Source organism: Panicum hallii, chromosome 6 (assembly GCF_002211085.1).
Source record: "Panicum hallii strain FIL2 chromosome 6, PHallii_v3.1, whole genome shotgun sequence".
Classification (NCBI taxonomy): Eukaryota; Viridiplantae; Streptophyta; class Magnoliopsida; order Poales; family Poaceae; genus Panicum; species Panicum hallii.
Genome location: NC_038047.1, coordinates 5,006,328 through 5,030,275, shown reverse-complemented (window position 1 = coordinate 5,030,275; position 23,948 = coordinate 5,006,328). Strand labels below are relative to the sequence as shown.

Genomic DNA, 23,948 nt, shown 5'->3' with positions numbered 1-23,948 from the left:
CAAGGGACGAAAAATTCCCCACGGGAGCTTCGTATCTATAGACGCGGAGAATAGACGTGGCATGCAGAAGTCAGCTGGTGTCGTGTCAAAGCAGCAGCTGCTGGACAGAAATAAAGTCTGCCCTATGCCATGTCTAGGATAGGTTAATAATTAGTTTAAAACAAATCTATTGTTATCCTAAACGTCACACGTACGCATGTATAATATATTGGAGCAAGTACACGCAGTAACAACAAGTATAGGAGGAAGAAGAAGAAGCAAATAAAGAATCTTATCCAACAGCTTGCAGTGGAAACAAAAGTCGCAAAAGCCCCTGCAGATGACTGATTCTACCCGCCACTGAAGGCTGACCGTGAAGCAGTACTGCCCACTGGCCAGGCAGTGCATGTGTTCGTGTCCAAGACGCAGAAGCAAAGCAACCCTGAGACACGAGATAGAAAATAGAAATGAAGAATGGATTCAGACAGGTACCTGGTGACAAGCTGTAGAAACAGCCTTTCTACTGTCTGCTGCCAAGTGGAATAACGAGCGAATACAGTTAAAGGGCAACTGATCGAAAGCCAAAGATACGATCTTTTTCAGTGAAGCTGACTGCTGCTCATAGATAGGGTCCCTCGACATGCAAATCTGTGTGATTGTTGGCCCGTGCATAAAGCCTCTTGTTTTTTTCTTCTTGTAGGATAGGGATAGGGTGCCTGCAGTTTGCCAGGTTCCTATTCCGCTATTCGCTAGTGGATCATGGGGCCAAGGAAGGGCTGGGCACCAATAATGGTCAGGTCTAACAGTGTCATTCACAGATTCACAGTTCTTTTTTTTTTTTTACAAAAAACATTCAGGTCGAAGGGCTGCAGACTCTGCATCTGGTTGCAGCTGCAGCTGAATGGTTTGGCCCTGCAGCAAAAAACTCTTGAAACTTATTTGGGCTGTTATTTTATTTGCATGTTTGAATTTCATGTATTGTTAATATTGCAGCCAAAAACTCAGCCTAGATAAGTGTTCCTGGAAAGTTTGTATGGAATTTTGAGGAGCTTCAAGATTGATTGATCAACAAGCTAATAGCCCAACCTGCCTCTTAGGTTATGAAGCCGCAGCCCAGGCAAAGATGGAAGGACAGGCCGCCCGGCAGAGGAAGAAGCCCAAATCGCCAGCCAAATAGAAAGAATGCTTCAGCCTTCAGCGTACAATACTCGTCACTCTTCCGTACAACCACAGCAGGGAAAAAAGAACATGTAACACGGCAGACTGCACGAGCATCATCATTATCTATAGGCGATCGCCGTCCTCCTCCCTGCTGCTGATGGCCGGGCGAGAGCGGAAGGTCGGCAAGCAACAGGGTTCGCTGTCAGCCGCGGCGCCTGACGTCCGGCCATCGCCGACTAGTCAGTCATGCACGCAGAAAGAGCTCCTGCTCTGCTTCGTTCTCTGATTCCCCGGGCTTAGCTTTTTCGCGACAAAGGAAGAACAAGGCTGTGTCTGTATGTGATTTTCTTCTGCTTTTAAATTTTGTGTGAAAAGAAAACAACCAGCACGTCACAACAAGCTTTTTCATGATAATTATAGGCTCAGATGAAACAGAGGCCGGATTTTCTAAGCATGGCCAAGATTACGAGCTTGGGATCGCATGTTGATTGAAAACACAGGCCGAGCTATGCTCGATTCCATTCAGTAGACACGAAATGCAACGAGATGACGGAAGCAACCACAATGTGGAAAAACTAATTTCTAGCACACTGTAATGCTGAAACTAGAGTCATCATCACCCTTAAGTACATGAGCTTTCCAGATTCGAATCACCAAGGGGGAAAAAGTCAAGGTATACAATAAAATTGTACAGCCCAAATAGGATTTTCAAACACAGCACAAGGACCGCCTGCAATATGGTATTCCATGAGCAACCATACAAGTTCCTGCCTTCAGGTGAATCGAAGATCGAACCCATTCTTTTGTCTGCTAACCAGCTCAAGAAGAGGGGGTCGCCAAGAAGAAGTCCTTCGCCAAGTGTTCTGCCATAAATTATTTGCACATCAGACAATCGGCAACACAGTTATTTTGCTCGGGCTCTGTTTACAGCCAATGTATGCAGCTATTTTCCCTAAAAAAATGTAACACAGCTAATTTTGTAGCATAATGCAATGCAGGCACAAGGGCTATGCCTAAATTGGTTAAGTTTATCATTGCAAATTTTATTATCAGTGTCATTCAAGAGGACAAACCATTAAGAAAAATTTGCAATTCCCATGCCTAAATCTGTTCAAATCAGATATCTCACTGGAAACTACAATAACATGAAACACCATCTTGACACTCCCTACCACTTGCTTAACCAAGCCTGTTGGAGCCATGGTCTTTCCGTGCAATATCATATCATGTCTCAACCTTAGACTCCGGGCACAGTCTCCCAAGAAAATATTGCAAGTACACACTGCAGTAAAAAGCTAGCTTATACGAGCAAAGCTTCAGACACAATGGTCTGTGGCACAGTGTGTGGCAGAACTAACACTCTAACAGTGGAGGATTATGCAGGTTAAATCCTGAAACAACATTAGGTCAATAGTGTGCTGGTAAATACAAGCAGAATGGAACCAGTAGACAGAAAATGAAGGCAATGGCTACCCTGGTAGCAGATGGCTGATGGTGGTCACTTACTCACTTGCCAATAAAAATATTAGACCCCAAGTGAGAGAATTAATATCGGTGTGACCATATTGCCAAATCAAGGGAATAGTCATATTCACAGGATGCAACAAGGAGATATTCTGAATAGTAAGTTTCAAAGGTCAAATAATGCATTTGATTATTCTAAAAGAAAAGCCATGCCAAATTGCCAATTATAACTTAACTCCTGATACTGCCCCCTTTTCCTGAATTGAATTTAACAAGGGAATTCAGAGAGACCATAAAAGAAGATCTATGTATTTTGCAATGCGAAAGTTACCTAACAAAATTGAGGTAGATTAAGATTATTGATACATGTTTAAAATTGCAGCCTAATCAAATCATTACATAGATTCTCCACATCTGCAAATCACTGACTGAACACTATTTTCTTGAACTGTGTAAGATATTAAATCGAATGATAGAGCACAACTAATTGTATGCTAGCTTCAGAAATGCTACTAAAGATGTGAACATAGCAAAATCCCAGAGTAGTAAAACAAGCTACAGGTAAATGTTGCAGAAAAGCAGAGGGATGCAGCAAACTCTTACCCATCAAAAGAAGCAGAGATCAGATCAGTATGCTTAACTCATCCTAATGGACCATGCCAGAACCGCCCTCATCAGGCATGGCGTCCTCTTCCTTCCTCAGCTTCCCACAGAGATTGCATTCAAACACATGGGACAGCTCGCCATTAGGTGAGGGTGGCAACGGAGCAAGCATTCCCCAGCAACCCTCACTGTCACACAAGTACCTCACAAAGAAGTAGGCATGAGGGAAATCATCATCGCCATCAGCATCACCATCCCCCTCCTCCTCCATCCCATCATCACCTCCATCTCCACCATCCTCCTCCTCCTCCATGGCGTCATCCCCATCATCTCCATTGTTATCATCATCATCATCCTTCCACCGGCTCTCCACCTGACACCGATCACACTCGCACCGGAATCCATAATCCTCAAGCAGCCTGCGCTGCCTGTCTGCGTACCTCCAATTGGCCGCGAAGTAGCTGATACAGACCTCCCTCCCCTCTGACATATCATGCAGCGCACGCACCACAATGTCGGTGTTCCCCGGCCCCGGCCTGTCGGGATAATCGAAATGGCACGCGTTGGGCAGACAGTCATGGTTGAACAGCGACGCCCGCGGGTACACCGCGTAGGCGCGCGCCTTCAGGAGCTCGAGCGACATCCCGGGGCGGTACGGCTCCATGATGGCGAAGCTGTTGCCCCGGTCCTTGGCGAGGAGCGCCGCCGTGAGGTCCGGCGAGAAGCCAGCGGGAAGCAGGTGCGGCGGCGCCAGCGCCGCCACCGCGGCGTGGAGGCCCGCGGCGTCCTGCGCGCCCGGGGGCGGGGGCGGCGCCGAGGAGAGGGAGAGGACGGCGCGCAGGGCGGGGTCCGGGAGGGAGTAGGCCGCGAGGAGGAAGAGGAGCGGCTCCTGGACCGCCTCGGTGGGGGCGGCTGCGGCGAGGCCGGCGCCGCCGCCGTGGGAGAGCGCGGCGCAGAGGACGCGCGGGTGCGCGGCGGCGGCGCAGGCCGGGGAGCAGAAGGCCGCGGCGCGGCAGGAGGCGCAGGGGACCGCGGCGGCGGCGGGGAGGGCGCGGAAGCAGGCGGCGCAGTAGGCGCGGAGGGAGGCGAGGGTGGACGGGTAGAGGAGCAGCGCCGGCTCGGAGAGGAGCACCTCGCCCTCGCGGACGCTGCGGGCGGCGACGAGGCCGCGCCCGCGGCCGGGGAGGTCGGCCACGCGGAGGGCGTCGCCGGCGGCGGCTGCCGTGGTGGGGTTTTGCGGCGCACTCGCCATGGCGGCGGCGGTGAGGGGAGGAGGTTTTGCGGGGCGTTTCGGTGCGCCGTGCGCGTGCTAGAAAACAGTTTGCTTTAAATGACATGATGGGCTAAGAAATCGTGGGCTGAGCTTGGGCTTTGCGTGGGGAATCATCAGCCCAAGGTTTAGCAGCACATACGTAGCAGTCTTCTTGGACTAGATCTGAGCCTTTTGTGGGCTAGATCAGATTTGTGGCCCAAGGCCAGTATCATGGACCAACATCAGGGGCTGTTCTTTTTAGGCCCAACTCGGACTCTCGTTGGTTTTTATTATAGTTGAAAAGAAATCAGGTGGGCAGTTTCTTTGGCCCCTGTTCCGTGCACGCAAATAAACATTCCGCACGTGACCGCGGATGCTTCACGGCGCGGGCGCTGCGAGAGTCTTGAGGTCCTGGCTGGGGTCACTTGTGATTTGTATAGAATCTTCAAAGGATCGCGCCCAATGTGTCCTCCAAAAATACTCTGATGGGCATGAGCACCATCTGCCCATTTTTTCAGCTCGTCGTATCCTCCTCTCCACCACCTAACCCGCATGCAGCCTTGCTGGCTCGCACGACTTGAATATCCACAAGGAAATGGGTATTGTTTGTTTCCAACTATATGCATCTATATAAGGATGCGGAATTATCCTGTGGACAAAATTTTTAAAATTATCACTTCCTCCATTTAAAATTGTAGATTATTTTAGTAAATCAAGGTACGTAGTCTTTACTATGCACTATTTATATTTACCTAGATGCTATGTATTTAGAAATGATAAAATAACCTACAAAATTTAAAACGGAGAGAGTACTAACAAAAATATAACAATATTTTAATATCAGCACCATCGTCGAGTCAAAATAGCCCATATCCTCGTGGCCAAAAAAAAAATATCCCGGCAAAGGAATCACACTCCAGATACCCATCCCTGTCGGAGGGCCCACCCCACCCCAACCCCACCTGTCAGTGAACCATCCGCACTGTCCATCCACAAGTCCCAAGCCCAAAGCACAAACCTCTTCAAGTCCACACACAAGGGGGGTGAGAAGCAGCAAACCCGACGCGAAAGCAACCACCGAAAAGGAGAGCCCACCCCACCCCGCCCCACCCACCCGAGATCCCCCCCAAGCCATGGCCGGCGGCGACGTCGAGGCCGCGGCGGCGGCGCCGCTGCTGCCCCATCCGGCGTCGGACGAGCCCTCCCCGGCGCCGCCCCCCGCCGACCGCTTCGGCGTCGGCTACCTCGTCTTCTTCACCCTGGGCGCCGGCTTCCTGCTCCCCTGGAACGCCTTCATCACCGCCGTCGACTACTTCGCCTTCCTCTACCCGGGCGCCCCCGTCGACCGCGTCTTCTCCGTCGCCTACATGCTCTCCTGCCTCCTGCCCCTGCTCCTCATCGTGCTCTGCTTCCCCAAGTCCAGCGCCCCCGCCCGCATCAACACGGGCCTCGCGCTCTTCACGCTCGCGCTCCTCGTCGTCCCCGCCATGGACGCCGTATACGTGAAGGGGAGGCCGGGGCTCTACGGCGCGTTCGATGTCACCGTCGGGGCAACCGTCCTGTGCGGGGTCGCCGACGCGCTCGTGCAGGGTGGGGTTATCGGATTCGCAGGGGAGCTGCCCGAGAGGTACATGCAGGCCGTCGTCGCCGGAACCGCCGCCTCAGGTGTGCCTTCTCCCTCTCTTTCTTTCTTTCTTTCTTTCTTTCCCACTTAACTCCCCTCTGTTTCTTGATTGGATTTTTCTGTCGGTGTGATTGGAGTCCCCCCCAAGTCTTGAATTGTTCCCCCCAAAATTGGTTTAACTGAACTGGCAATTGGAGCAGCTTAACCGAATTGGCAATTGGAGTACTTTTGACTCGATTGGCAATTGGAGCAGCCTGAATTTTTAGTTGTTCATTCACGATTCCTCTCATCCTGCTTCTAGTCAAAATGGTCAATTACCGGTTGCCTGGACGTGACATGAGAAGTTGAAGCAGAATGTGTAGTGTATAAACCTACAAACATTAAACTGTAGAAACTCAAAATGCAGGGACAAAGAACCAAAGATCAATTTGAAGAGCCAGTGTTAGATTTACCACTCTTTGAACTCACCAGCAATTATATTCTTCAAGATTCCTCTTATCCTGCTTCTGGTCAAAATGGTGGTTGCCAGTAGCCAGTAGGTGACTTGAGAAGCTGGTGTTGGGCCTATTGTGACTGACTTACTGTTGCTTAAAACTAAGGTGGCTCTGTATGTAGTGTGTTTGACCAACGAATAATAGTGAATAGGGTTAAATTGATAAAAACAAGAGTATGGCTTCACGATGGAAACTGAAATTGCAGGAACTTATGAACCGAAACTTTTATGGCTATTGGAACCCTCGAGCACCTTACCGATATACTTGGTGGACATGAATCTTTGTTGTATGTCCCAAAGTGTATGATGTTTTGAGGATTTACTAGGCGGCCATATGCTAATGGGTTACATTTCTGGATGAAACTGCATTCTGCAGGTGTGCTTGTCTCAGCAATGAGAGTCTTTACCAAGGCACTCTACCCACAAGACGCACATGGGCTAAGGCAGAGCGCAATCCTCTACTTCATCGTCGGCATTGTGGTCATGATCATGTGCATCGTGTGCTATAATGTGGCTGACAGGCTTCCAGTCGTCGTGTACTACAAGAACATCAAGAAGAGAGCTCAGAAGGCAGAGGTTGGCGGTGGCATGACAGGTCCTGCCTGGAGATCAACTTTGTGGAGCATCGTTGGGACAGTGAAGTGGTATGGAATAGGAGTGATCCTCATCTACGCGGTTACACTCTCCATATTCCCAGGATACATCACAGAGGACGTGCACTCTGAGACACTCAAGGACTGGTATCCCATCCTCCTCATCAGTGCCTACAATGTGTTCGACCTAGTTGGCAAGGCCCTGCCGGCTGTTTACCTCCTCCAGAATGCCAACATCGCAGTCGCAGGCTCCTTCGCTAGGCTTCTGTTCTACCCCCTCTTCTATGGCTGCCTGCACGGCCCCAACTTCTTCCGCACCGAGATCCCAGTCACAATACTGACATGCCTGCTGGGCCTCACCAACGGGTACCTGACCTCCATCCTCATGATCCTCGCGCCCAAGGCCGTGCCCATCCACCACTCGGAGACCGCCGGGATCGTCATAGTGCTGTTCCTTGTGGTTGGTCTCGTCATCGGTTCATTTGTATCTTGGTTCTGGGTCATCTGATAGGAGTTCCTCTGTGTATTCATGCCAATGTATCATAGCACCATGTCCAAGCATCCTGCTTGCTGCTGTTTCATTTGCCAACTCAATGGCCATGGCCCAAGGGTACCTGTAATTCATTAGTGTAGCCCAGGTGAAAGACTGGGCAAATGTGTGTAATTTACATTCTATGGAAGGCAGCCAAATGTTCATATCAACAAACCTCGGCTCCCGTGAAGTTCTTTTCGTCTCCATTTCCACTTCCACTTCATGGCAACACGATACCCTTGCGCTATTGTGTATTGCTAGTTACTGACTTTGTTCTATGTGATTCATCATGAGCAATTCGGATGTTGCTCCAGAAAATTTAGTGCCTAACTAATTCTTAACCTTATACACTTGAGGACCTTTCCATGGCATGCCACTATGGTCTGATGGTACTGTCAGGTAGATATCTGACCAAATAAGAGCTAAAGTTTGTTGGTGTTGTTAATAATTGGTTTACTTCACCTACGGTGCTCCTTTAGCTACTCCTATATTGATAATTTGACATGCCACCAAACAAAGGGACAAGCCTTGGATAGTTCCATAGTGAAAATCACATGTTTCCTTTCGAGTTTTGCTTGTGCAACAAAAGCTCTTTTGGAATAAAGGATTTTTCTAACGGAACTGCATGATCAACTTTACGAGCGGGCGGGTTGTTTTGGGGTTTAGCCGTTAGGGGATGTGGAAAGCTGGACAGGCAAAAGGAATTTTTGGTACACAATTTATTTTTATACTCTTGCAGGAATTCGGTAGAAAATTAAAATCTTGTTTGGAAAACCTCCAACTCCAAGAATTTTTGTAGCTGGTCAAGCTTCATCTTGTTGCTAAAGCTGTTGTTAGATAGAAGGTATTGGCTATTGGGTTGAGCTGAAAATGTCCTTAGTTTTTTTATCAAATAAATATATTTAAACCAGTTTAAATTTAATCAAGAAAAGTCACTTTCAAATTTAATTTCCTATCAGTTTCATGTGTTGCAAAAAGGAGATCAGCAAAAAAAAATTAGAACGGTTCATTCCATTCCATCAAACGTGTAGCTTCCTCAATCCTCAGGTAGCAGCCATTTGGAGATTCAAAATTGGAGCTCGAGAGAGAAGCTCGCCAAGCACGCCAAACCCGACCATCGGGGGCGAAAGCGAGACGCGGCCCGACTCCCTCGCCAAACGCTCCGCTCCTATCACTACCTCCTCCGCGGCTCCCCCGTCGTCCGGCCGGCCGCCCATCTCGTCCTGGACCTCGGCGATGGCGGCGGCTCAGCCGAAGCCGGCCAAGCGGCTGGGCGGGATGGCGGAGGCACTCGCCATCGCCGCCGACCTCGGGTTCCCCGCCCCTCCCCCGCAGGTTCGTGGCCCCCGCACCCCCCACCGCGCCGCCCCGATCTGTCTCGCCGCCTAACCCTGCCGCCCAACCACCGGGTTCGGCTCGTTCACGCCGCACTTCAACCAGATCCGACCCTTCCGGTCGGATTCCGGTTCGTTTGTGAAGCGCAAATTGTAGGGATTGGTTCGCGGAAGCGGAGGGTACTGGAGAGGTGATTGCGGAAAGGATTATGAAATGTGGGTTTGGATAGTAGCGTTGCTGCCGAAATCGTGTCATGAGCTGTGCGATCTCGTGTGCTTGGGTGGGCTTAGTAGTTGGGTAGCTTAAGAGTTAGGGATGGGTATTCTTGCGAGGAAAACTTGTGGGATAGGCTCTACAATCCGGATGATCCTGATATAGCGTTCTTCATCTTGAAATTTTGCAATCTTAGAACAAAATGCGAATATGATGGAAATTGTTAGGTATGAATGAGTGCTGTGTTATGCTGCATCTGTTTGTTTTATCTCACATTACTTGTACAAAATTTAGTGTTTTATATGCCATTAGTGCGGAATCGGCACAGGACACTTGTAGTGCAAAGGGTCAGGTAGTCAATAGATGGCCTTCTGCATTTCAGCTAGGTACGATATGATTTAGAAAGTGTATTTCACAAGTCCTTATTATTCCCTGCTCTCTCTTGTTTCAGGAGGATCAGGGTAGCACAGACAAAAGCGATGATTTAGTGAGGGTTTTGAGGGAACTGACTGTTGTGCAAAGGAACATTGCCAACTTGCAAGTAGAGCTACAGGGAAGAAAGGTGATGTGTTGATATCCAGTTGTTAGGCTCTATATGTTTGCACCAGTTCCGCACACCATGCCAATGCTCTCTTAATTTGCCACCTTGTGTTATGTTTTTAAGATCCTGTGCTACATGTTAATGATTCCACAGTTAAACTGTTTCATCATGTTTTTTAGTGAGCACCCTTTATATTCTCTAGCTATGGTAGTCAGATTATGATTCTTTTTGGCAAGTGGGCCATTTCACACTTGGGTTGCTCGTGAAAGGAGATTCTAGGCAGAAATGGGACTTCCTAGGGAATTACAGCATTCTGGGGATACATTTTGTTTTTCATATCAGGTATCTTCATTTTGACTGTTAGGATGAGCAATTTCTTTACCATGAATTCTTATGGTCATATCAAATTGAATGCCTTTTCTCTTCTATTTCAAAATTAATTTTGTCTCAGGATTGATCTGGTAGTGGTAGATACCCACATTTAATGGAACTAAGTTTGATTCTTGAAGGATGATATGAAACACCTGCTTATCCTTAAGAGCTTAAAGCTTAACCTTTTTGAGTCTAGAAGATGAAATAATGCTGTTTATGTTAGAACCCATAAACTTTCCAGCATGCCATTTTTCGATAGTGCCATATCCATTTACATACCTTTTCTTTTCAGGGCTTATGTTTTGATTTTGCGGCATTATCATTGGTCATATTCATAAAGTTTTTGTTTGCCACAGGATGATAAAAACATTGCTCACTTGACACATGTTAGTGAGATGGAAAAGAAATGCGAATCTTTGGCCAAAATAACTGCTATTTTGAAAGATGTTATTCAGAACAAGGTAATGGAAGCCACATGTTTTTATTTTCTTCTCTTGCATTCTGCTTTTCTTGAGCGACGAGGCTACACATTGTTTGGCTCAGTTGCTTCAAAAACAGCTATATATGCATTAGCCAATAGTACAAGATCTACATATCTAACATTGCAGCAATTTTCTATCAGGATCGCATTATTGCCCGGCTGCAACAACCTTATTCCCTTGATTGCATACCTGTTGAAGCTGAATACCAGGTAGTTTTTCTTGATTGTTTTCATCTTGTTATTTGTATAGCAAACATGCTATGCATGAGAATGTTGGCTTACACCTGTTTAAGCATTTTCATTACTAAGGATATACATGGTGTTCTGGAGTGAATCTCTCCTTCCTTGTTTAATGTGCCATTTTCTTCTCAGAAACAATTCTCAGAGCTACTTCTGAAAGCAGCAAGTGACTATGGGGCACTGACAGCATCGGTCGGCGATTTCCAGTGGAGCCAAAACTTTAGGGAGCCACCTGCTGTCTGGGGGGTAAGTTGAAAGTATTTTCTTCTAATAAATTAAATAGTAGTCATAACCCACTCATCCTTTGAAATGCTTTCCACTTGGATAAATATACTCATGCTACCATTCTCATGTTTAGAATGGCATATGGTTAATCATGCATCCATGGCAGGATAACAGTGCACTTTGGTGTATGTTGTGATTGACAGGCATTACAACAGCTCAAATTTCTTTTGGTACATATGTCCTCTTTGTCTTTACTCATAGGTTTAATTGCTCTATTTATCTTCATGAAGGAAATGCTGCGACCGATACCTGCTGCACTTGCTTCCTGCACCCGGTTCTTTGAGGCCATGTCCGCAATGAGGGAATCCTTCTCAACTCTTCAGAAACTACGCGTCGGCCATTCCTCTCTATCGATGACCCCAAGCGGCTCTAGCGACGATTCAAAGTTCTTGACACCAACCCAATGGAGAGACAGCTCAATGCTCGATAGCTGGAAGCAGGTGGATGACGTCAACTCCGAGAACGACGGGCTCGACAGTATAAACCAGAGGAGGTTGTCATTTCCGTCCTCCATCAAGAGGGACTCGTAAATCACTGATCACCCACGTTGAACTTGTGTTGCTATGTTGTATAAATAGGATATATACCGTCTTGTCTAGTTTGTCTTTCATTCTTTGTGCTTTGGGCCCGATTGCTTTGATCCATTTGGCGTGTTCGAGCTAAGGGAGAGATCATGTTAGAAATGATCTGTTAAGATTCTTGCTAAAATCGATATTCTGGCACAATTCAATGTTCGCATAATGATACGCACTCAGTCGTCAAGGATCAGGAACGTGTGCGATCTTTTTTTAGTAAAAGAAAATCCCAGCTTTGAACATTCACCGGTGAATGTCTACAGCCAATGGTTACAAGAGTTCTTCGACTCTAAATTTTATTGAACGAGGATCTAAAAACATTAGAATGAAAACTCTAAAATAAAGAAAGAAATTAAGAAGACTAAGCTTTAATCCTTCTCTTTGTCCATGTTTCATCCTCGCACGGTTGTAAAATAGTATCAAATCATCACATCTATCGTCTTCTTAAAAACTTAATGTTCGAATTGTTTGATGCCGCTAAGGTAACAAAGTCAGACCAAGGGACCTCCAAGACGACGCTCCAAGAAGAAAATGACATCAAATACGCCATCGCCGCCTCATCAAGTTAGGTTTTCACCCAGAGATCCACCCGACAGTCACAACGCCGATACGAGATCGGGGAAGGCTTTCGCCCAGAGTTCCTGCCTGGCAGCACCATCACCCCGCCATGAAGCAATGGTGGTGCCACTATCGAGATCGGCCTGAACGATGAGGCTGTACGCCACTAGCCGCGGCTTGCGCATCAGCGCCGCCCTGCGAGCCGGCATGGCCTGCGTAGCGGCGCTCGGTCGGAGGTGGAGCGGAGTGGCTGCCTGGGGAGGAGGGGGCACGGCCTGCGTGGCGGCGCATAGGGAAGAGGGGTCCTCCGGCCGGCCGGGCATTAGCTCCGGCGGCGCCTCCACGGCCGCGGCGTCCGGGGCCAGGTGTGCGATCTATCTAGCGTACCTGATAGCTGAGTTCATCTCTGGAAGAAATGTCAGGGAAGGAACCCAGGACATGTGCTATGCGCATGAAAGATGGAATGCCAGGTTTTGACACGCGTCGCCACATGCCAAATTGCATCAAGTATTGAGGACGGCAAGATTGAATTTGAAACCTTGAGAGGGGAAAAAGAGAGAGAAATACTTTTGTTTCCCGTTTCTTCCTAGCGACGATGAATCAAGCATGCGTCAGGCTTGATTCTGCGCCTCATACTAACATGAAGATATGAAGCCAGATGTAATGCGTATTTAGGCCTTGTAACCTTGCGGATCCAGGTTTGGCTTGCAAACGAACAAAAGACAAGACCGTAGGCTTTCAGGCTTTCAGCAATCATTAGTCCTAAATGTTATGAACAAGACTTGTATCCAATAATAGTTCCATGGGACAATCTATACGAGTAGAAGAAAAGGACCCTACTAACGTAAAGAAATTTTGTATCCTGTCTTAGGTGATTGCCTCCATTATGCTTGAGAGTGATTAGTGAATAATTTGATTTGTCGTCGCCTGAAATGTCACGCACGGAAGTGCTCCGCCGAGAGGGCCTCAATGTGTTTCGGGCCCAGTGATATTTTTGTCCATAATTTGGGTTTATTTATGATAGGTGTTTCCAGCCGATAACAAAAAGTTTCGGCTCCCTTGAAAGTTTTGACCCACAATACAAAATATAAATTTTTTTTAGATATCAGGGAACGATAAGTTTTCATTACCAGAAAAATCTAAAATACACCACATATGATCTTTCACTATTAGAACATTCTGAAATATGACACGGGCAACAAACTTTTTCCTACTACTCCCTCCGTTCCAAATTACATGCCGTATTAGCAAATCTAGATGCATAGCTTTGCACCTAGATAAATATTATATCAAGATACATAGTGAAAATTATATATTTAGATTTGTCAAAACGAACTGCAACTTGGAACGGATGAAGTAAAACAATCTAAAATATAATAGTTAACAATAAATTTTCACCGTTGGAAACAAGCCTAAATATACATGGAACAATTATTTCCACAACTAGAATAATGCAAAATATACCGAAGAACAGTAATTTGCTACCATAATTATTTTCAAACAGTTAATGATTATAGACTCGTTTCTCATCGGCGTCCATCACCTGGACCGACGAGTGTACCTGGGCGATCTCTCCTCTGACGCTGACGCCGCTACAGATCCAATATGGGCCAACATAGCAGCCCTCGAGGCCCGAGGGCGGCATCCTCGGCGGATGCCGTGCCGCAGCCGTGGTTAGGGGATACGGTGAGCTCCTTTAGTATCTAGATTTGCTAAAATTATATACAATTCGGAAGGGAGGGAGGAAGTAGTATTCAGCTAAACTCTTTATCTAAAATATATATTTAACTAAATACTAAAAGATGAAGAGTTGTGGTTAATGCCCAACTAAAAGATAAAGTGTCCATGGAAACATCTAAATGCTTTATAATTGTGGTTAATGCCCAAACTATATTGCAATGTTAGTGGCAACTATATTGCCATCAATACTAATAGTTGTGGTTAATGCAATATTACCCTTTGAACAAAACTCTTCATCCACGTAGATGAAAAACCATCTAGGAGTTATTTAAACGGTTTTGGATAGTTCGGATTGTAGAATATTCGTTTTTAACTTTTTATAGTTAAGAGGATAAAGTAGATTTATTCCCGCAACTATTCAAATGTGAGTGAAAATGGTAAAAAAACAACTGAGAAATGTTTAGAGATCCCTTTTCTTCTTCTTGTCTCGTGCAACATAAACATCTGTGACAAAGTCAAGATTTCCGGACCGCATTCACGCGTGCCAAGATTTCATTTTGGGCAATACATTATCCGACCTAATCCAGCAATTTCTTAATGTTCATGGTGAAATATGAGCTCTGCACTTTTGCACGCACCATGAGGCCAGCATTCTTCCAGCAAAAATACTTTGCATCCATGTGTGTGTATATATATGTATATATATGGTGCTATCCTGCTATTTTACATATGCCATATAATACCTATCTTTTGGATGCAGCTCGACTAGGGATGTTTTTACGATGGCTCCGCCCGATGGGTGGATGGGTGGGGAGGGGGGTGGGGTTCAGCTTCGTGCTGCACTGTAGCATGGAGCTAAAACAAACCTCGAGATGCTACAGCTATTTGCACAGGAGAGAAGCCAGCGAAGCTAACAAAAGTGACTTCCCCGGCTCCACGCTATAGGATGCTACAGTGCGGCGCCGGAGCAGCAGGCGCCATCCCAAACGAGCTCAGTTCAGTCGTCTCACAATCGTCCTGCCTGACATGTCGTATGCAGCACTTGTTTTCCTTTTTTTAGCTTATATTATTTTTTAAACAATATAATGGTGGCCAGATTATGGGCCCAATGCAAAATGAACTCCAAGGGAAGTGCATATTCAGGCCCAGATAACTCCTAGCCTAGTTTGGTGTGCACATCGGCCCATAACTTCTACTTGGGTCGTCACCTTCCTCGTGTCGCGTCGCGTGCCCAAATCCTCTCCTTCCCGCCGCCAAACCCCATTCCCCTCCCAGGCTCCCAGCCACCGCCGGGTCGTCGCCGGCCGTCCTGCCCCCTCCAGCGCCGTCCGCGGTTGGCGATTCCGCCGCATCCTTCGTGATTCGCACCTTTTTCTGGCAGTCGGGGATTCAGGGAATCTGTTGGTGAGATGTCAGAAATGGATGCGGCGGCGGCATGCGTCCCGGCCCTCCCGGAGGACGTCGTTTCCGAGATCCTCACGCGGGTGCCGGACGTGGTGTCCCTCTTCCGCTGCGCCTCCGTGTGCCATCTGTGGCGCCCGCCTCGTGGCGGATCCGGCCTTCCTCCGCCGCTACCGCCTCTGGCCGGCGGGCGGCGGGACCTCGCTCCTCGGGTTCTTCGCCCAGCGCCACCAGCTCAGCGTCAACGCGCGGAGGAAGGTCTCCAAGCTCTTCCCGTCCCGGGCGCCGGTTCCTCAGCTCCTTCGTCCGCGACGACGCCGGCATCCTCGACCAGGCCAAGCCGGTCGCGGCGCGCGGCGGCCTCCTCCTCGTCCGCGTCTCGCATCGACCCAGGGACAAGATCACCGTCCTTCGCCTCTGCGTGTGCGACCTGCTCGCTGGGAAGCGCGACCTCCCTCCGCTGGATGTTGCTCCCTTCGGTGATGAGGGCGTCAGGGGGTACGCCGTCCTCACGGCCGCCGACCACGGAGCTGGCCACCACCAGCCAGCGGATGGCTACTCCACCTTCTTCCAGGTCCTGCTCACCGGCGTCGATCACGAGGATGGACGAGCGTTTATCCTCAAGTTCTCATCGGCAGCTGCTGCGTCGAGGAGTTGGAGCTGCATCCAGGGAAGTTTGGCAGGGCCCTATGGTAGCCGCGTCGCTGCAGTTACCCGAGGAACTGCACGCTGGCTCTTCCACGGCAACAGCAGCAGCCCAAATGGGCCGAGCTTGTACACTATTGATGTCGGCGTCGGCATCGGGTCTGTCTCTGCAACCAAGCTCCCCCTCGACATGCTTCCACGCATCATGCGAGTGGACCGGTCCAACGTTTGGCTGTGCCTGAGCACCGACGAAAGACTTTCACTGATTTATCTTCACAACAACCACCTATGGATTTTGACCAAGAAAGATGGAGATCTAGGAGGCACTGGGAACTGGATGTGCACTCGAGCAGTCCAGGTCGGTGTGGAACTGGGGCTATTCGGAATGGAGTCACTGTCCATGGTTTCTGTTGGGGAGAAGAGTGGCACTGTGCTCGCGTCATTCGGATCCTGACAATGCATACGTGCTCGACCTCCAGTCAGGTTCAACAACCAAACTAGCAGGCTGGAAACGGTCGTTCAACTATATGACGGCAGTGGCCCATGAGATCAACTGGCTGGAGTTCTTTATGTCTCGGCTTGGTGTCCGTCAGTAGCTGTGTGATCAACTGGCTGAAGTTCTTCATGTATCGGCTTGGTGTCCCGCAGCAGCTATGTTGCATATCTGGACTACGGTACCCTGCAATTTGTTTAACTATGTGGAAGTTCATAACTATTTTTCTCATGCATCGCTTGTTAATTGATTAGGTCTTGTAATCAATGGGTCCAATGTGGCTATGGCGTGCCGTCCCTAGAAATGTAGAAAAAGAGAATTCATTCTCTTGAAGTACTGTTAAATTAAACTATGACCTTTAGCCATGCCTTGTTGTCATCATTTGGAAATCTTTACTGCTTCGTGGATATGGCTGTGTGATCAACTGGCTGGAGTTCTTTATGTCTCTTCTTAGTGTCCGTCAGTAGCTATGTTGCATGTCTGGACTACGGTACTCTGCATTATGCAATTTGGTTAACTACGTGGATGTGCATACCTATTTTCTCATGTCATCTCTTGTTAATTGATTACCTTTGTAGTCAGTGGGTCCGATGTGGCTACGGCGTGCCATCCCTAGAAATGTAGAAAAAGAGAATCCATTCTTTTTCTCGAACATAGAGAATCCATTCTCTTGAAGTACTTAAACTGCATTGTTAACTTAAATTATGACCTTTAGCCATGCCTTGTTGTTATCATTAGGAAATCTTTACTGCTTCGCGGATATGGCTGCTTAAAGATTTTTTTCCTTTTTGTGGTGATGTGGCTGTGGCATATTTAATCAATTCAGTACAATCCTTCCACAAACTAGCTGTTACCAGTAGTTTCTTCGTGGCACCTAGCAAGGAGAAAAAGATGTATGTCACGACTTCTTGCATTTTTTTATAGTAACATCTAACATGAATTTGGTAGTGTTGGAGATGCTTTATCATTTGACAGGATTAGCTCTTGCTTGGAACTGGTTATCTTTTAGTATTTAGATCTACCCCTATAAATCTTCATTTGTAGTTGCCATGAGTTGCTACTTTAGAGTTCACATGTACCAGTAAAATCAGATACTCTTATAATCTGTTTCTATTTTCTTATATTGTTTTCACATTTCACGCTCATTCTGAGTTTTACTTAGTTAAATCATAAACTTGATTTTCATTTTTTTTCACACATATGTATTTCTAGTTAATGTATGAAATAGCTAGGTTGTAAATAGCACACAAAGTGCCCTTGTTTGTTGTTTCATTTGTAGAAAGTTATTTGGTGGTCTAAACTTTGAAAGGGTACTGTACTAGCTACAGTTGGAAATTCATTTCGTGCAACTAGATATTTCTGGACCTTACTATTATCCTGACTTTCTTATGGTATTATGTGTTTCGAAGCGATTGCTCTTGAAATCTTTTTTTTATATCATCGGTTTATTGCTTAATCCAAAGGTCATAATGTAACTAACTCTTCAATCCGTCTGAACAATGTTTTCCATTTGTGAAGGTCACACTGGTGTCTTCCAAAAAAACAAAAAACAAAGAAGTATTCTTGTACATGCCTTGTGATCTACGGCGTTCCTTTTTCGGAATACACAGCAAAAAGCTTTTGAAGATAAGACAGAAAACTCTGCACTTTTGAAAGCGACTTGAACTGTTCCGATTATGCACCAATTTTCTTTCCATTAGAGTAAAATGTTCTGTGAGTACCAAAACTCATCTGGTGAGTATGTACACCTTGCGATACAACTTGAAAACTCGGCAAACCTGTCATTGATATTGATTCTGTGGAATCATTTTGGGTTGTAAAACGTGCCTGCTTGGACATTTAAGCCAGTGTAGAGCTGATTCTATGATTTGTCCATTTTGTTCAAGAGAGCATCACAAAATGTTACTAGGATTTCTTCCATGGTTTCAATGAACGAAGAGAGGTAGACCATATTCGCACATGTTCAAAGAGTTCATTTTAAGATTACATGCAGCCTAATGCCAGCAAATTTACATTCTCCTGTTATATCCTTTTGTTGTGTGACTTTTGAGGTGTCGGCGTTCTTGCAGTCAAAGCTTGTTCGTTCATATGATACAACAGATAACTTGTGTCGTGCTCTTCAAAAAAAAAACAACAAAAAAACAGAGAACTTGTGTCTTGCGAAATGCCTCACTTGTGGATGTACTTTGATGGGTACCATTATTTCCAATCAGTTGCCTCACCATTGTCCTAACCGATACAGCACATCTTTTTTCTCCTTCTCATATGACACTGATTAAGGATAACTTGATTACGGGCCCAAACAGAACTCAAGGGAACACAGATTTAATACATGTTTAGGCCCAGTAATACATCATTAAGGATTACCTGATTATGGGCCCAAATAGAACTCAAGGGAACACAGATGTAATACACATGTTTAGGTCCAGCAATACATGATTAAGGATTACCTGATTGGGTTTGGACCTCAGCTTTGGTTTTTAGTAATGATTAGTACCATACTGCTGCTTCTTTGCACATGGCACAGCGACTAACAGCATTATAATGGGAGCACGGTTCCTGATTGAGCCATTGAGTTGCGTGGTAAACGCAAAGCGAACTATTCTTTCAATTTTTACTAAAGAATACCGTGTGCTCGACACATCAAGCAGCTACTGCTATTTTTGAGCCATGGATATTTTTTAATTTGCCACTTTTAATTGGTAAGCCATACCTTTATGCAAAAGGTCTACATGTGACCTTAAATTACTTGACATATTTAATTTAACCTCATTTAATATTACTTATGTCTAAGTCTTATGAAGCACCTTCATACCAATGATGTTTAAATTTTTATAATTGAGAATTAAGTTGTGTTTTGATACTTTTATCCTATGATGCTAGCGATGGGGATGGATGCCCGGTCAAACAAGCTTCAGTGATGTTCCATGGGCAATGGCATCATTGCTTTTGTTTTAATTATTATGTACTACCTAACATATATTAATTTTAATGAACTAGATATACAATGTGAGAACTCATGTTAGTCAAATGTGTGCTCTCCAACATAAATTTTAGCATGTAGTACCTTTAATTTGTGGTTTGCCATGTACTCAAATCTTGTAATATAAGCTTAAATTCGCTCTCTATATTTCGTCATGCGATGATGATAATTTTGCGTGAGTGGTATGTGTGTTGGTGTTGTGTGTCATTGATCATTATGAGGCGTAACAACCAGGACGATCGGGATTGTCTTCATGTTCATTAAATTTGGACCATTTTCTCTTACATTATTCAGTTGTGTGTTAGTATGTGACACATTGAATGACAAATACATGCAAGCTCTCAAGCTTATATGGACAATCAACGATTCATTTATTCTGATTGCAATTTGAATGGTTCCCACACCCATCATATATGATCAATTACATATGGCCAAACAGTATCATAATTTCATTGCTTAAAAGTATCAACAACTATAAGCTGCAGAGCGCCATTTAAAACCTTCTCGTGAGAGAAGCACTCACAAAAACCCTGTCACCAACAAGGTAAGTGTGATATGGGCTTGCTGGGGTCAGTTGCTGCTCCAAAGTCCTCACAAACTCATCCATAGAATCGCTGGACAGTCCAAAATGCTGCACTATCATTGGCTCGAATACAGCTCTCATGGCACGTGCCAGTGTGTTTGGGACAACCAAGGTTTTGTCCACTTGATGCACCTGCATCTCATTGATCTCGAAGGAACCGTCATCTTGTATGATCTCCCGCAGTTCCGTGTCCGAAGGCCCGTACATCGGTACGTAGAAACGATCAAGCATTTCTCTGCTGATTAAGCCCTGCTCATCAGAACATTATGTGTCAATTGGATATAGCGAAACCCTATCTGTCTGATCATCAGCTAAGATTACCAAAGTTGTGCCGACAAAAGAAGTAATAATAAGGTGAAAGAAATGCACACACCCTTGAAGCCATGTCGTTTAAGGGGATAATTATAGTATCCCAAGGTGTAATGCACAGATAGTCACGAGTACCTAGCATGGAAACCACCATCCGACCCCCAGGGACCAATTCTTGAGCCCTCAATTTCAAGAAGAGTGTGAAATCCTTTCTGAATTGTTCATGATAAGCCTGAATGACCAAAGGGCGCCTTGCTCGCCTAAGGCCCTCGTCCTCGTCATACAAAGGGATCATGTTACTCCTCAGTTCTTTAGGTACCTGTTGTTATTATATATGTAAATTACACTCAGGCATACACTTCTTGAGTTGATAATAACCGCATACTCCCCCCTTTCAAATTATTAGTTGTTTTGATTTTTTATAATACATAAATTTTGCTATGCACCTGGATGCATTACAAAAACTATGCACCTAGAAAAATTAAAACAACTAATAATTAGGGACGGATTGAGGGATTATATAGCTTATTTACCTCCGATATCCAATGCAGGCTGTTGGACGATACAATTAGATCCAGGAAGTTGCTAGGGAAGAGCCTCTTGTAGAACGACCCAGGCACAATGCCAGCAGTCAGAAGCAAGCCAGAGCTTTGGGTGCTTTGCTGAAAGGAGACAAGGCGCTTTGCAACATCCTTGAAGTCATTGTCAGGGAGGTCGTTCAAAAGCACGCGGACCTCTAGTGGTCCCTGATCATGCTGTGCAGCATGGCGATGATGGAGAACTGCATCAACAGCCGTCGAGACTAGCGCTAGCGCGTTAGGGCCAGCGGAGCAGCCCAAGTCGGCGATCACCATGCTGTTGGGGACATCGGTAGACTTCAAGTTCAGCAAGCCTATGACAGCCTCCTCAATGGCAGGTTTCATCCAGTTTTGCGCTGCACTCTGCAAGCAAAACATGCACACTATTCAGATTTGTAATGACCAGAACCAGAGGACACTCACTGCTGCAGCCAAGGAACAATGTATTTTCCAACAAAGTTTGCGTGGTAGAACAGCAGTTTAATTAGTTTGCCGAATCCAAGATATCACACCAAATCATCTGAAGAAAATACAGAGGATTGCAATACATGGTTTAAGCAGGGAAAGTGTTGTGAGCTGGGAGGAGACCTGAATAGCAGAGTTACGAGCATAGCCTGCTTCTCCATCTGCCTCATTCACGCACAGACGTTGTTGCTTGGTGGCCATAGCACTCTTGCGTCCAAGACCTTCTGATGGAAGCTAGCTAGAGCCTAGAGGTCACCCCTCCTATTTAATCGGCTCAAAGTCAGAACTACAGAGGCCAAACCACCAAATTCTATTTGATTTAAGTGATCTCTGGGTCTTTTAAAATCAGCTGGCATCACTGCTGGAATTGATCGTGGCTTGGTCTAAAGGACCGAGTTCTAAGGGGCTAATGGCCACCCACGTTGCTCTGATTTGGGGCAACAGACCAACTAACGGTCTGGCTCCAAGGATGGCTTGTGCTATAAGAAGAGGCTCTGAAGACCTAACAGAAGTGATGAATAAATGATCTTCTAAGTTAACCCTCTCAGCTCAGGCACGGACTTGATAGCCACCGTCGGCTACAACCCATTCTGTGATGGTGTTCTTCGCGGATGTACATCTACGCCACACCTGCATGGAGCAGGCACGGGGTCATCAGCACCGCTAAGGGGATCTACCCATCTAATCTACATGTAAGTGATTGAGTTCTGATTATTTGCACTTCTTAGATGTTCATGTCATTAGGCTACCACATCCTAAAATTCAGTCATGAAATTTTCTAACAATCACACCTGTATACAATGTATTTTCGAATCAAACCACGTGGGTCGATCTGCATTTTTTTTGTGCCTTTAGTTTGCCGTATTCTTGGTTCGTAGTCATTCACTGCAATAATCATGTCAATGACTTGCTTTATTGTTTTAAAAATCTCAAAAGTCATCTACAGTATTTTCTCCGTTCCAAATTATAGTTTATTTTGGCAAATCTAATTATATAACTTTTGCTATGTATCTAAAAATAATGTGTATATAGGTTCATCCTAAAATTTATATACCTAGATTTGCTAAAATGACTGCAATTTGAAACGGAAGAAATATCATTCTTCGACTCTTCCAGATCTTATTAGTTCCTATTATACTGACTGATAAGAGAACGAGATCCACGTGATTTTCTACATTACCTCGCTATAATGCAAGGGAAGGAAGATGATTACTACTTGATTAGCCATAAGCAACCGATCAGTTTTTAGTTTATTCACTAATCAGCTGAGGTCAGCAATGTATCCTTGACTGAACACCGTTCTTTTTTTTCTTTAAATCTATCCAAATCTCACCGGCAGCCGCACGTGGCTCAAAGCCTGCAATCTCTTTGACGTCAGTGATTTCTAGAAGACTCTCAAAATTTATAATTCCCGCAAACTACTCCTCCATTAGAAAATATAATTTACTTTTAAAGTTTGATCAAATTTATATATTTTTTAATTACACAGTACAACTCAGACACTCACAACACACGCAGACTTACCCCTATGAATACACGTAGTAAACCCTACCTCTATCAGTGTCTTCGAAGATTGAGCCAGCAAAACATCGAACATATAACACCAAATAGGTATACTATCAAACTTTATTTGATGATAAATCTGATGATACTTATTTAGTGTTATAAATGCGGATACTTTTATCAATAAACTTAATCGAACTTAAATAATTTGACTTAGGAACGAGCTTCTCCCACCAGCTCCAGAGTTCATAGACTGCGAGCACAAGTCTACGCTACATGCAGTGCGCTGCTTCTGCAAACTAGCAATGGTTTCCAAATAAATGATAACCACCAGCTACGGCTGAGGTTTATTGTTTAATTTAACACTGCACTTATTAAGACACCAAGATAACGGATGAATTCTCTTTTTTTCTACATCTGGACACCAATGCAAGGCGAGACATGATGAATAACTCTGTCCAGTTGATCTCGCAGGGCATGGCCGTCTTATAGTTGAAGGGCCCATTCCAGCCTGCTACCTTGGTCGTTGACCTGGACTGGAGGTCAAGCAAGTATGCACAGTTAGGGTTTGAACGGGAAAGCACAAGCATAGTGCCGCACTTGACCTCTTCGACACCGGGACACACTCCGGCATCCGGTGTAGGGATGACAATGGATACCCGAAATCCGACAGCCGGCGGATTTTTACTCCGGCGCTGACGGCGCCACTGCTACAGCCGCAGCATCGCTCAGTTTCTGACGGATCCCCCCGCTGTTCCCAGATGGCCCACGATGCAGCCCAGTAGAGATGATGTGAACCAATTATAATTAATGATGACGACTGATTTAGTTTGTTGGGCCTGGCAGTTGGTTAATTAGTTCTAACACGGTGGACAAGGTTCTGTTTGGAACATGGAGGAAAAATAATTCTTTTTTTTGCAAAGAAAAAAAGTATGTGATGCTATTGAAGAAAAGAGGCATACGTTTTTGTTTGATGAGCCATCCGATTTAAAAGCTTTGCTACTTGA

General features: G+C 45.7%; 4 protein-coding genes and 1 non-coding gene across 6 annotated transcripts; 3 read left to right on the top strand and 2 right to left on the bottom strand.

Moving 5' to 3' along the window:
- Positions 1-1,628: 1,628 nt before the first annotated feature.
- LOC112896373 (histone-lysine N-methyltransferase ASHR2) lies at positions 1,629-4,497 on the bottom strand. The gene is made up of 2 exons (XM_025964312.1): positions 3,208-4,497; positions 1,629-2,003 (listed from the first exon to the last, which is right to left on the bottom strand). The coding sequence occupies exon 1, from the start codon at positions 4,457-4,459 to the stop codon at positions 3,251-3,253; it is 1,209 nt and encodes a 402-aa protein (XP_025820097.1). The 5' UTR covers positions 4,460-4,497; the 3' UTR covers positions 1,629-2,003; positions 3,208-3,250.
- Positions 4,498-5,546: 1,049 nt separating this feature from the next.
- LOC112897426 (equilibrative nucleotide transporter 1) lies at positions 5,547-7,899 on the top strand. The gene is made up of 2 exons (XM_025965716.1): positions 5,547-6,124; positions 6,953-7,899. Exons 1-2 carry the CDS (start codon positions 5,593-5,595, stop codon positions 7,675-7,677), a joined length of 1,257 nt encoding a protein of 418 aa, XP_025821501.1. The 5' UTR covers positions 5,547-5,592; the 3' UTR covers positions 7,678-7,899.
- An 854-nt stretch (positions 7,900-8,753) lies between these two features.
- On the top strand, positions 8,754-11,936 carry LOC112896276 (AUGMIN subunit 2). 2 transcript variants are annotated; one of them, XM_025964201.1, is made up of 6 exons: positions 8,754-9,036; positions 9,701-9,811; positions 10,519-10,623; positions 10,785-10,853; positions 11,016-11,129; positions 11,399-11,936. In XM_025964201.1, exons 1-6 carry the CDS (start codon positions 8,938-8,940, stop codon positions 11,696-11,698), a joined length of 798 nt encoding a protein of 265 aa, XP_025819986.1. In that variant the 5' UTR covers positions 8,754-8,937; the 3' UTR covers positions 11,699-11,936. The 2 variants fall into 2 exon arrangements, with proteins under 2 accessions (XP_025819986.1, XP_025819987.1); XM_025964202.1 differs by lacking the exons at positions 8,754-9,036; positions 9,701-9,811 and adding an exon at positions 9,837-10,132.
- A 7,158-nt stretch (positions 11,937-19,094) lies between these two features.
- Positions 19,095-19,211, top strand: LOC112898623. Its single transcript, XR_003229885.1, has one exon. It is a non-coding gene; the product is annotated as a U5 spliceosomal RNA (small nuclear RNA).
- Positions 19,212-19,913: 702 nt separating this feature from the next.
- On the bottom strand, positions 19,914-21,658 carry LOC112897849 (salicylate carboxymethyltransferase-like). The gene is made up of 4 exons (XM_025966243.1): positions 21,562-21,658; positions 20,929-21,336; positions 20,460-20,714; positions 19,914-20,335 (listed from the first exon to the last, which is right to left on the bottom strand). The coding sequence occupies exons 1-4, from the start codon at positions 21,637-21,639 to the stop codon at positions 19,997-19,999; spliced, it is 1,080 nt and encodes a 359-aa protein (XP_025822028.1). The 5' UTR covers positions 21,640-21,658; the 3' UTR covers positions 19,914-19,996.
- Positions 21,659-23,948: the final 2,290 nt, after the last annotated feature.